Source organism: Danio aesculapii, chromosome 4, assembly GCF_903798145.1.
Source record: "Danio aesculapii chromosome 4, fDanAes4.1, whole genome shotgun sequence".
Classification (NCBI taxonomy): domain Eukaryota; kingdom Metazoa; phylum Chordata; class Actinopteri; order Cypriniformes; family Danionidae; genus Danio; species Danio aesculapii.
In genome coordinates, this window is record NC_079438.1 from 2,452,995 (window position 1) to 2,467,274 (window position 14,280).

General features: G+C 39.2%; 1 protein-coding gene across 1 annotated transcript; it reads right to left on the reverse strand.

The window, feature by feature from the left end:
• Nucleotides 1-934: 934 nt before the first annotated feature.
• LOC130222785 (gastrula zinc finger protein XlCGF8.2DB-like) lies at nt 935-11,161 on the reverse strand. The gene is made up of 3 exons (XM_056455333.1): nt 11,103-11,161; nt 7,279-7,408; nt 935-3,059 (listed from the first exon to the last, which is right to left on the reverse strand). The coding sequence occupies exons 2-3, from the start codon at nt 7,361-7,363 to the stop codon at nt 2,170-2,172; spliced, it is 975 nt and encodes a 324-aa protein (XP_056311308.1). The 5' UTR covers nt 7,364-7,408; nt 11,103-11,161; the 3' UTR covers nt 935-2,169.
• Nucleotides 11,162-14,280: the final 3,119 nt, after the last annotated feature.

Below are 14,280 nucleotides of genomic sequence, written 5' to 3' on the forward strand. Positions count from 1 at the left end.
AAGCTGATTTATACTTATGCGTCAAGCGCACGCGTATGCTCCGACGCAGGACGCATAGCCATCATCGTGGCCGTCGCTGACGTGCACCTCTCAAAAATTGTTACACGTCGCAACAATGCGTATCGCAAGCTCTGTGATTGGTTGGCTAGGTAGCGCTGACATGTATGGGTGGGACCGAAAGCTGCGCGAACTTGTTGGAGCGAGTGTTTACAAGTGTGAAGGAGGTCCAGATGGAAAGGTTTGTTTGGTGTTTACCTTATAATTAAAGTTGTTGCACGGCCGCCAGTTTCCGCCTCAAAATGAGTGAGTTTGAGCCACTTGTACGTTGAGGTAGCATCCAGAAAAACAAAACACCAGCAAAGAAACTCGACACAGAGGAACATAAACACCTACTGCCAGCTAGCGTTTGGAGGTGTTATTGCAGAGCAACACAAACAGTGCGCAGAAGAATAAATGCATTGCTACGCGCAAGACAGGCGCCAAAAGGGTCACGCCGATTACTCAACGCAAAAGTATAAACCACGCTTTAGCCTAATTGTTTGGCGACGTCACTGACCGGAGCAAGAAGTGGCAGTAATGCACCAGAATGTTTGTTGTCGACCACCGTAAAACAGGAAGAAATCGTCATTCTCGCCATCTTATGGATTTACTTTCATCGACTAGACACCGGTTTCACAGCTCCGTGAATGTCGGTGCCGTCACTTAATGATCCGCGATCGGTAAATCTAGCTTGTGTGGACGCTAATGCGCTACTTGCTTAAAATAATAGCTTCGCTACTAAAAAGCTATTTGATTTAGAAAGTAGCGACACTACTGACACGCTACTGAGAAACGTAGTTAAGCTAGTAGTGTCACTACTTGTAGCGATGCTACTGCTCAACACTGCATAAAAGAAATCTAAACACTTTGTTTCATTTCAAATAACCATCACAAACACGGCCAACGTTATTTTATTTTCATCAAACAGCAAACACAATCGACATTAATGTTCTCAGTGTTCCCATTCACTAGTGCATGATTCATTAGTTCGTTATGATTCATTCAGTATGATTGACAATTCATTAGTGTATAAGAGGCGATCTCGGATACAGCCATAGAGAGAAAACTGGGGCTGTTTCTCAATTCCAAGAACGCAGAGAACGGACTTGCGTTCTTGTGGAGACCGGTCTTGCCAGGTGTCCTCGAAAGAAGGAACTCGGGAAGCCGCGAGAACAGAGAACGCGTCCAGTGAGGAATGAGATGCTGCGTTCTTCCTGATGGTCACGTGACCTTCACGTGTTTTTTAATAGAAAATTATTTAAACATTACAACATTCATACGATTTATTGTTTTTCCCCTTTCAAAATATATACTATGCATAAAAACATTATAAATAAACATTGCACAACATAAATAAAATGAATTTCAGCAAACAAACACCCTTAATGTGTTTATCCCTTTATTAAGATGTCCATGGTAATGTTTACTTTTACCGTTTCATTTAGGGAAACTCCTGAGGTAAATAAGTGATATCTCTGAACTCCAGTCGCAATGACTTCTGGGACTTCTAGAGCAAGATCGGCGCTCAAGTCTGCATCGTTGCATCCTCGACATCAAGATCACATCCGGGAAGTTTCACGCGTCCTCCGTTCTTGCGGTCTTGAGTATTGGAACTGAACTTTGGCAGCTGATGATGGCGTTAGAGAACACGAGGACGCAAGACCGCTGAAGATCGCATATTGAGAAACAGCCCATATATCAAAGCAGGCGGTCAAGGGCATGCAGCATAAACAATCACAGAACAAGAGAGCAGTCTAGAGTCAAACACAGAGATCCAAAGTAGGAAAACCCTTGGTGATGTCAGCCAGGAAAAACTAGACTTCGCAATGAGCGGGAGCTCCAGTGTGGCTTAAATAGTCCAGACAATGGGGAACAGGCGAGTGAGTAATCAGAGCAGGAGATTGTGGGAAATGGAGTTCCACTCAGGTGGCCAAGACCACAAGTGTGCATATTTGGACAGGAAAAATAAGTAAGGCTTTCTGTGGACGAAAATTTGTTGAACGTGTTTTCAAGGACCCTATTACCATGAGAGTTTGGGCACAAGTGAGTTTGGAAATCACTTGTTTTTAATCCTCTTACTACACTCAGAGCTGCTGAATGAATGAATTTGCAAAAGTCTCTTCAGACTTCTTACTCTGACAACCCGTGAACTCTCATGTGAGAAGACAGTTTCTTTCGAACTCTGAAACTCGCACCACACTCCTGGCAGGTGAAAGTCTTTTCTCCAGTGTGAACGATCATGTGCGCTGTAAGGTTCGTCTTTACTCTGAAACTCTTTCCACACTGCTGGCAGCTGAAGGGTTTTTCTCCAGTGTGAATTCTCATGTGGAATTTAAGGCCCACTAGCTGACTAAAACTCTTCCCACACTGTTGACATGTAAAAGGCTTTTCTCCGGTGTGAACTCTCATGTGGATATTAAGGCTTAAAGTGTGAGAAAAACCCTTCCCGCACTGTTGGCAAGTGTAAGGCTTTTCTCCAGTGTGAATCCTCATGTGGACTGTTAGGTCTCCTTGTTGAATGAAGCTCTTCCCACACTCTGGGCAGGTGAAAGGCTTCTCTCCGGAGTGAAATCTCATGTGGATTTTGAGGTATCCTTTTTGAGCAAAACTTTTTCCACACTCTTGGCATGTGAAGGGTTTCTCTCCGGTGTGAACTCTCATGTGGAGTTTGAGTTTATCCTTTCGAGCAAAAGTCTTTGGACACTGTTGGCAGCTGAAAGGTTTTTCTCCAGTGTGAACTTTGATGTGTTTCTCAAAGGTTCTCCAGTTTTTGCATCTCCTTCCACACTTCTGGCATATAAAACAGCCATCTATAAAGTGCGTTAGCATGTGCTGTTTAAAGTTCTTTTTATGTTCGAACCCTTTTTCACACTCATAACATTTGTTTGTTGTTTGTGAGGAAGAATTTTCTGTTTGTGGGCATCTAAAAGATCCCTCTCCAGTCATGAAATGATTTCTGTGCAGATCTTCAGTATTCAAATCATTCAAATCTTGATTCTCCTCCTTCAGCATTATCGGATCTAAAGCAAAAAAGACAACGTTAAAGATTAGCCCAAATTACAGACATATAGCAACAAACATCAAAACATTTAGAGCAGGGGTGCTCAATCCTTTACCAGGAGATCTCCCTTCCTGGATGCTGTGTTCACACCAGATGCGAAATGCGCAGATAAATCACGTGTACATAAATGCACGAACATTTTGTTTACTTGCTTCATTTGCGCGTCAAATTTACTTCAGAACAGATGTGATTCACGTCATGGGTAGGACTTCTGTCTGCCCGGTGACTCTAGCTTCGTTGCTAAAAGGCTAACATGGACTTTATTGAGAAAATAACTGTTTATGTGCTTTATGAAGGCTGAAAAACAGCATCGATTCGTTTGGAGCAGAGTCCACTAGATCCTTTCAGAGGTTTATGACTCATAAATTTCTCCAGAAACAATACCTGGATGATGGAAGCTTTCAGCAGTGCTTCTGACTGAGCCGAGCCCAGTTTGATGAACTGTTGTCGGTGTAGGCAGGAGGATTTTCCCCAGTACACCAACAACAGGCGCTACGTCATAATCACACCCCCACAAGAGCAAGCTCCTGATTGGTTAACTCTGCGCGAATGTCTGCTGAAGTTCAGATTTTTGAACTCGAGGATTTTGAGTGGTTCGTGCATTAAACGTGCAAAACGCTCAATTCGTATCACGCTGCAGGACGCCTATTCGAGTCTTTGCATTGACTTAACATGTAAATCACTCACGCTTGACGCTTCTTCCGCGTCTGGTGTGAATGCAGCAGGAGAGTTCTGCTGCAACCTTGATCAAACACACCTGTCTTCCAGGACAGTCAAAAATAAAAGAGTGGTTCCAGGAGACCACATTGTTGCAACTTCCCGCTTATGTATATTCGCTCTATACAACACCAGATTATATTCTTCATACTGCTTAACTACTTGTCCTACATTGTTCTCTAGGCCTTTATATCAACACCATTCACAGCTCAAATAAAATTCAAGGAGCTTTCACTCGCCTACAAAACAACTGCTAGCTCTGCACCAATTTACCCGAATCCTCTACTTCAGGGTTATGTTCCTGTGCTCTGCTTTATCAATCATCTTTAATATTATACTCTGGGGGCTGTTTCATAAAAGTCGTTTAGAAAAGCTGGGATTAAAGTCAAAAACCTGAGTTCAATGAGCCGAACTAAACGTCCACGCTTAAATTGGTTCCATAACAGCAAGTTGAAGATCATTTGATCTACCTAATCTGAGTTCAGTTTAAATAATCTAGCACAGGGGTCACCAAACTTGTTCCTGGAGGGCCGGTGTCCTGCAAATTTTAGCTCCAACCCTAATCAAACACACCTGAACAAGCTAATCAAGGTCTTACTAGGTATTCTTGAAACAATCAGGCAGGTGTGTTGAGGCAAGTTGGAGCTAAACCCTGCAGGGACACCGGCCCTACAGGACCGAGATTGGTGACCCCTGATCTAGCACATTCTATGCAAATTCTATATAATCTATGCAAATAGCAAATTTGAAACGAACTTTTATCTGCTCATTGTAATTGTGATAATGAGGAATAACACACCTGGCTATGGAACAGCTTAGAAGCCAGTAGTCCAATTACTTTTGGACCCTTAACAAGTGGGAAGCACTCATGCAAACTGTTGTAATTCCTACCCTATTTACCTGATTTGGATGTAAACACCCTCAAATTGACAGTCTGCAGGTAAAGCACGTGTGTATTGGTGTACGGAAGCAGAAATATTAGATTTGTGTCGATGTCCAAACACACCCCTCACAAATCAACAGTAACATTAAAAATATATTAAAGAAATAAGTTGAAATGTTGTAGCTTGTATTTGTTTGGTTAATAACTTGTTGAGTGAATTAAAATAGCATCAAATTACAGCAGGTGAATATTAACATTACTTTTTAAGCATGAACTTAAGACTTAGCCTGAGAGTTAACCCGCCCCGGACCAGGCTAGTTTCCCAGCATATGTTCCAGAGTTTGAACTATCGTAAATTTGATTTATGAAACAGAATCCGCCATTAATAAACCTGACTTACCAAAATAAGCCTGGCTTTTTCTCTAAGCTTGCTTTATGGAACAGGCCCCTGGTGTAATTACTAACAAACTATGCGAACAGCAGGTTATTTTCAGGAAACACCTGAAAAAGCCTGCTTTATTAACACTTAAACACTTCAAATTTTTATCTCTGGGTCAGGTGGGAGCAATTTTAGTTTAGCATAGATTATTAAATCGGATTATTAGGCCATCATCTTGCTCAAAAATGACCAAAACGTTTTTAATTATTTCCCTATTCAAAGCTTGGGCTCTTCTGTAGTTACATCATGCACTAATATCTACTGAAAATAAAAAGCTGCTAATATCTAGGTCGTTTTTGTATCAGAAGTGTATCATAAAATCTGAGAAAGCGCATTAAAGTAGCAACATTTCTCTGAAATTAGTTATTTATTATTTTATAAATCTGCCAGTTTAGTATATTTTCGGATTGCAGAAGATTTAATGCAAATTAAACCAGAAATAAGAACTTAACTTGATATTAATTATGGTGGCTTGAAAAGCCAGCATATTGTTATCTGTCAAAACTTCTTCTTCTTCTTCTTCTTCTTCTTCTTCTGAGACTAATTTCTAAGTGTATCTCCTCCGAGGCCTTTCAAGCTACATACTTCAAACTTTCGTCAAACCTTCAAACTGGTCTGACTCGGGTTGCTATATCTTTTCTAACTGATCCGACTTTGGGTTTTCCGAAAAACGACCCAGAAAAATCCCAAAAGTCCCATTGACTTAACATTGGGTCAAACTTTGTGAGCTCATAACTCTGCATCAGACTGTCCTACAGACTTCTAACTGGACTCATTTAACTCAGTCTAGCCAGCAGCCAATAACTGATGACTTCTTAACTTACTAGCCACTCCCTAGCAACCACTTACAGCACCCTAGCAACTGTCCCATAGACTTCCATTGTAAAAGACTGTCATTGACTTAACATTGGATCAACCTTTGTGAGCTCATAACTCTGCATCAGACTGTCCTACAGACTAGAGTCTGGCCTCATTCAACTCAGTCTAGCCAGCAGCTAATCACTGATTACCTTAAAACTTACTAGCCACTCCCTAGCAACCAATTTCAGCACCCTAGCAACTGTCCCAGAGACTGTGACTAGCTATTCTAACACATGCTAACAGTTTAAACTTCCTACTGACATGCTAATCTTGCTAGAAAGGTGCTAGCAACACGATAGTGACATGCTAGTCATGCTAGTAACATGCTAATTCATGCTAACAACATGCTAATTCATGCTAGAATCATGTTAGTATCATACTAATATCATGCTAGTTACATGCTAATTCATGCTAATATCATGCTAATTACATGCTAATTCATGCTAGTAACCTGCTAATTCATGCTAGTAACATGCTGGTAACATGCTAATTCATACTAGAATCATGCTAACAACATGCTAATTCATGCTAGAATCACGCTAACAACATGCTAATTCATGCTAAAATCATGCTAGTAACATGCTAATTCATGCTAGAATCATGCTAATTCATGCTAGAAACATGCTAATTCATGCTAGAATCATGCTAGTAACATGCTAATTCATGCTAGGATCATGATAATAACATGCTAATTCGTGCTAGTAACATGCTAATTCATGCTAGAATTATGCTAGAAACATGCTAATTCATGTTAGAATCATGCTAACAACATGCTAATTCATGCTAGAAACATGCTAATCCATGCTATAATCATGCTAGTTACATGCTAATTCATGCTAGAATCATGCTAGTTACATGCTAATTCATGTTAGAATCATGCTAGTTACTTGCTAATTCATGCTAGAATCATGCTAGTAACATGCTAATTCATGCTAGAAACATGCTAGTAACATGCTAATTAATGCTAGAATCATGCTAATTTATGTTAGCAACTGCCTAGCAACCACTCAGAATACTTTAGCAACCGCCTAGCAACAACCTAGAAACATGCTAACGTATATGTACTTATCTATGCCGACTGTTTCAAACTTCATAAAAACTGCTTCAGTTATTTACACTTTAAAACGACTTCAAACTTTTCAAGCCACCATAAAGTTTGTCCTCAAACTTTAATATCTAGTTATTATTTTGGTGACAAATATAAAACTACTATTTCATTGCTTTGTTTTTATGATGGAAAAAACCATTTTGAAAAAAACTTTCAAAGCGAAAACCAACCTGTTTGCTCCTGCGAATCTTCATATTTGACTCTGAATGTGTCTTCAATCTTCAGGTCTTCACTCTCCTCTTTAATAAACGCCATGTTTATAAGAGTGTGGAGATCAGTCGCTTCAGCAGGAGTTTTTCTCTGCGGGTTTAAGTAACGCACATTTAAAAAAAGGCGAATAAACTTTGCTTCTGTAAGACTTTATTTAAGCCAGTGGTCTCAAACTCAATTCCTGGAGGGCCGCAGCTCTGCATAGTTTAGCTCCGACCACCTCCGACTCACACCTGCGATTATAATCACCTTGATTAGTTGGGTCAGCTGTGTTTGATTAAGGTTAAAGCAAAACTGTGCAGAGCTGCGGCCCTCCAGGAATCCAGTTTGAGACCTATGTTTTGAGACCAGTTGCAATAAAAGGACCTTATTGGAAGAAGAATAATAAGGAAATGTAAACAATAATAATGAAATGTAAAGACTACATTACTTCTAAACATCTGATTGGTGAATAAACTGGTGTATGAAGCGGATTCATTTGTAAAAAGGCTCTCATGTGAAACTTTTCGTTTATTATTGCTAAAAATTATGGATGATCTACTAATGGACTCTTTTCACATGACTGCTATGACGTGTTTAACGATCATCAGCATATTAAATCCTTGAAAATGTTAATATTATGATTTTTTTTTAAAGTATGAACATTTATATGCATTCATGTATGTATTATATCATCTTTACATGTGAAATGTGATTCTACCCCTATAGAATTGAGGAGAAGCTGGTTTTATATTAGCACATTAACCTTCCTAATATAATTTCAGTATTCTACCAATTCTAAATAGTGAAATCATATTAGCTGCCGAAGACAATCAAAGTACAACACTGTTCACCGTCGATTAAATAGTGCTAATGTTGTTTTGAAGTTATTTTACATGCTATAACACCAAACGTTCAAAGTAGAGCATCGCAAGTTCTTACTGTTCTAAAATGAATGAACAGTGAAACCAACTTTACCTCAGTCCCTGTACAATAGGATTTAATTTGGCAATGTACATGAAGATATTTCGCAAATTTCCTACTGTATATCAAAGTTTTATTTTAATTAATAATTACATTGCTTTTTTATTTAATTTAAGGATGTTTTGAAATGTATCTCGGCCATAGATTAATGTAGACTCTGTACACAACTGTATGTATAAAAGATCTTTATGACAAAAGGTTATTGCAAAAGGTTTGTAAAAATACATGTTTGTTTGTTGTTAACTCTACTGAAAAAACTGCTTAAACCAGCCTCGGCTGGTTGGCTGGTAAACCAGGCTGGTTTTAGAGGGGTTTTGACCACTTCCAGGCTGGTTTCCAGCCTGGTCTTAGCTGGTCAAGCTGGAAAATGACCAGCTTGACCGGCCTAGCCAGGCTGGGAGCCCAGCCAAAACCAGCTATATCAAGCTTAAGCCAGGCTGGTCAAGTTGGTTTTAGCTGGTCATTTTCCAGCCTGACCAGCTGAGACCAGGCTGGAAATGATCAAAACCAGTGGTGTAGTCCTTGCTATACGAACGTATACTAAGTATACTTACTTTTTTCCACGAACTGTTTGCGTATTACCACTTCTGAGGATCAATAATTGCGTATACCCTCGGTATACTCACTTGTTTTTCTGATTAAACTTCCCATATTTATGTGTATTCACGTCCCCTCTAACTGTATACCAAATCATACTCGCATCTTAAGGTGTGGTCACACTTGACTTTTCCTTCCATAGACTTCCATTCATACGCACGCGAATGCATCAGACCGGAAACGCAGGGTCATGCGTCGAGTTTCGCAGGTTGCAGCAGTGCAAAGTTCAAGCTTGGTGAACTCTGACCTGCAAAATCGCATCATTTGACTGCGTGAAACCAATCGAGGATCAAAACATGACCTCTCTGGACAGAAATTTAAAGCATGGAACGATCGCTTGCTTTTTTTAATGTCTAATCATCTTGTTTAATCCCGCCCCTTTTCGCAGCGCCGCACGGCAGAATTTCGCACACACAAAGCCTGGTGTGACCGTAGCTTCAATTTGTTGCAATTGGTGCATTTATGTTTAACTTGCGCCAATCTCTGCCCTCTGACGAGCGCAGCAGCTGTGAAAAAATTTCGTGAGTTTTTCGAAGACCACGACAAGTCAACCGAATGATGTCTCGCTCAAACGTTCAGGTAAATTTAAGAAACAGCATGGGCGTCGCTTTAGCCCTCCTATATTACTATTCAGCCCCCTTAAAAGTTTTGCGATTTAGCTCATGAACTGTACACCACCAAATGCTCGCCTTAGTCCCCTTTCATTTTGAAATGAAAACGGCGGCAGACTTCCGCCGCTCCATTTTCAGCCCGTTTTACGTTTAATCAGCCAACCAACCACAGCGGTGCAGAGCGAGAGCAGAAGGTGTGTTCTGAAATCTGCATATTTGCAGTTCTACAGAAACACTTGTATCATTTGTACCCCAATGTCATGGAGGAGCAATCGGGTTTCCCATCTACTGTTCCCGGCGCTCTCCTCATCACAGCTGTTTCCTCCAGCGACATGCAGCTCTTAACGAACATTTCGCTATGTTTATTTCAAAATTAACTATGAAATTAAAACACATTACAGTGCACGTGGCATTAACTATAGCATACATTCATGCACAGGATTAAACAGAGTGACAGAACCACTCTGGGAATGTACTCATTTCAACTGCACATCAGAGTGAAACATCACGTGTTGTTTCGTTTTTTTTCTTATTATGATAATGAATTATGTAAAATAGCCCGTACATTTTTATATGTTCATATTTATGCCATTTTGATTTTAAAATGTGACAGTTTTATTTATTTAATACATGGAAAAAAAATAATTGAATATAGAAAATGATTTGTACTACAGTAAACGGGTATGTTGAGCCTAATCAGAACTCAAATGGCTATACGATACAGTGGAATACTGCTAGTTTAGTATACAACCCTACCATATCAGTCAAACATTTTTAAGTGTATTATTTTAAATTCTTACTTTAAAAAAATTATATATACATATATATATATAAACACATTTTTCTTATGTAACACATTTTTCTTTGTTTAATCCAAAAGAATCTGATACTGATCCGCCCTAAAAAAATAAATAAAAACAATGTAACAATTAAACATAATGGCTGATTGATGTTTAAAGGAACCTATCAAACGTAAAGTAATAAGCCAGTAAAGAAAGTAAGCTAAAAAGCTGCCTTTCCATGTCTGCACAGGCCCTATTGAGTTTATTTTAAAGGTACTATTAAAGGTCAACTAAATTGTTGTAACTCAACCTTTACTTGTTTCAAACCAGTTTGTCTGTCTATCTATCTATCTATCTATATATATATATCTAATGAATCAAAGAAATCTTTCGTAGTCTTTCGTAGTTTCTTTGCCTACTTACATTTAAAATTTGGGTCGGGGGTAATAGTACACCACCTTTTTTTTTTGGACTACACCACTGGTCAAAACCCTTCTGAAACCAGCCAACCAGCTTAGGCTGGTTTGAGCTGTTTTTGCAGTAGGGTTCTCGTTATTTATATAACGTTTCAGTAATTTAACCAGCAGGTCAACAGTTTCACTAGGTGTTATTTAACAATGTGTAACCAAACGGACAATATAAAAAGCTAAACTCGACGCACTCTCGTTGTTAATGCAATGCAGACGCGTTTACTACAGTAATAATGTACAACAATTGTTTCATGTAAATTTTATTTAATGTATAACGCTTTATAATGTATAATGATTAAATTTGAATCGAAAAGACTAAGATTGGCATAGTTATAAACAAGATAAATGTTCAAGAACAAACCTTTCCTCCTTTCTTCGTCGATCATTAGCGATCTCAGCAGAATGCAGCGCAGCCTGATGACGTTTCTATTTGTTTATGTGGTCAAGCGCGGTGAACAGTGCACTAGCGGCACCTGCTGCTCACTCGAGGACAAACACTTTCATTAGAAGAGTACTTTCTGCCTCTCGACGTTCAGTCTACATTCAATAAATATCATTGTTAATAATAATAATAATAATTGTTATTATTGTTATAAATGGCAGCCTTTAGAACAACATTTCACCTCATAGGCAAACCGTGTTGGCGTGGGTTTCCTCCGGGTGCTCCGGTTTCCTCCACAAGTCCAAAGACATGCGCTATAGGGGGATTGGGTAAGCTAAATTGTCCGTAGTGTATGTGTGTGAATGAGAGTGTATGGGTGTTTCCCTGTGTTATGTTGTGGCTGGAAGGGCATCCGCTGTGTAAAACATATGCTGGATAAGTTGGTGGTTCATTCCGCAGTGGCGACTGCAGATGAATAAAGGGACTAAGCCAAAAAGAAAATGAATGAACGAGTCAAAAGCATGCAATAAATACTAAGCATACACAAATAAACAGCAGGAAAGACTCAGTAAAACATACAAAGCCTGAATAAAAAGATGTGTCTCAAAGGGAAAAGTTCACCCACAATAGGAACGTTTTTATTCTGCTTAAAACAACAACAACAACAACAACTGTGACAATAGGAACTAATAATATCTGTGTTGTGGGAGAGGGAACCTGTTTGAGTGTTGCACTGTCAATGTTGTGAGTGACAGAGAAGTTTTTTTGGATTAAACTGAGTTAGACAGTTATCATGGTCTCAGTGAGTCTCTTTACTGGTGAAGAAAGTAATCTCCACCATGTTTAAAGATTACTTTCTTCACCAGTAAAGAGACTCACTGAGACCATGATAACTGTCTAACTCAGTTTAATCCAAAAAACTTCTCTGTCACTCACAACATTGACAGTGCAACACTCAAACAGGTTCCCTCTCCCACAACCCAGATATTATTAGTTCCTATTGTCACAACAACAACAACAAAAGGATATGAAGAAAGCTGAAAACCTGTAACCATTGTCTTCCATAGTCGGAAAAACAAGACGTTTTTTAAATGTGTGAAAGATATCTGGCTCCACTGGTAGTTAGTCAAGTTTGTGGCACCACAAGAGAAACTGAAGGTGAGGATCTGAGCGCATGTGAGAGGGTGTAAACATCATTCATTCATAGATATTTGATACACAAATATAAATTTTGTAAGCGTAAACCTTTGAGATCTTTCTCATTCATTTTCAGCTTAGTTCCTTTATTAATCAGGGGTCGCCACAGTGGAATGAACCGCCAACTTATCTAGCATATGTTTTACACAGCGGATGCCCTTCCAGCACCAACCCATGGGAATCATCCATACACACCCATACACTACGGACAATTTAGCGTATCCAATTCCCCTATAGCGCATGTGTTTGGCCTGTGGGGGAAACCGGAGCACCCGAAGAACATGGGGAGAACATGCAAACTCCACACAGAAACTCCAACTGACCAAGCCGAGGCTCGAACCAGCGACCTTCTTGCTGTGAGGCGATCGTACTACCCACCGGTTCTCTTTATGAGTTTCTTTATTCTGTTCAACACAAAAGAAGTTATTTTGAAGAATGCTGAACGCGTAGGAAAAACAAATACTATGGAAGTCAATGGTTACAGGATTTCCAATGTCTTCTTTGGTGATTAACAGAGGGAAGAAAGTCAAGCAGGTTTAAAACAATTAAACGGTGAGTCAGCTAAACGATGGCAGAATTTTCACATTTTAAAGTATTCTTCTGAGATCTCTCGTATTTTATCTCAAATATTTTTTCTCTTGTCGAAATATTCCACTAAGAAACTTGTGCTCTGATATTTTCCTTTCACTTTCACTTCCAGTTGTCCTGCGCGACGTCTCGCGGTCACGCCCACAGTCGGAGGAATCTCATGAATATTCATACAAACGCCTCTCGGTGGAACCAATAATATTTCAGGATCTCTGCAGGATCGCAAAAGCGTTTGAGTGAACGGAAAGAGTCAGCTCGGGATGTGTTCCTGCTGCGCAAGAGTATCTGTACTTCTGCATGTAAGTTTGCATGTTGGTTCAATACTTCTAACAATACGCTTATCTGTGGAAATGATGAAGGGGTTTGATGTGTGTAAGCACGATTTAAATGTCTGATTCTGAAACTCAAAGTCTCAAACACTGATTAAAGAAAGTGTGTTTTTACCACATAAATATTTAGCATGACATATTGTTAACTCCAGCATGCAGTAAAGCCTGAACTGTCGCCATCCCAGAGGTGGGACATTTTCCCAGCACATGTAAAACAAAGTCTAGCGAATCAGATTTCATTTTCTAATGGGAGGGAAAGATTTGTGGTGAGAGTTTGGGGTTCAAAATTTGCGGTGGCAACTGAGGATATAATAATAAATGCACAACATATTTTTTTAAAGAAAGCTTTAAAACCGAAGAGCTAATATACCGCATATTGCATTGCATATTATACTGTTATGCATAGGCGGAGGGTGAACAAACTCCAGGGTAAGGCTAATAAATGCGCTGCCCTTTAATGCGACCGACCGAGAAGTCTATCAACAAACGTCTATTATATTTAACACGCACATTAAATTATTTTATTAGATCATTCAATTAATATAGTCACATTCGATATGCAGGCAGGGGCCAGAAAATGAGTGGACCTAAATAGGGTGGACCTCAGTGCCTAAGTGTTTAATAGCTAGTTTCTTATATATATGATCTCTGGTAATATAGTAATTTATTTAACTAGTGATATTGAAGTATCCAACCCTTTTGCAAAAATAAATAAATTGCAAAAATGTGTCAAGAATCCGAAATCATTCAGTTCGCCACGAGGCCAATCGAAAACTGAACTTGTAATTCAGCAATAAATAAACTAAGCATTTTAAAACCGTCATTAGGATACTGAATTTATTGTTCTTTATTAAGCTAGACACAACAAAAAAGACAATGAAAATATGACAACATCGGAGTTTATTTGCGTTATTACGGGCTGCGGTAAACTTAACGGCAATTAAATTAGAGGAAACCATTGCGGAGTAAAGGTGATCCAGTAGCCATTAGCTAGCGTGAGTAGTTGCTTGTTTAAATTAGATTCATATTATTCAAAATACTAA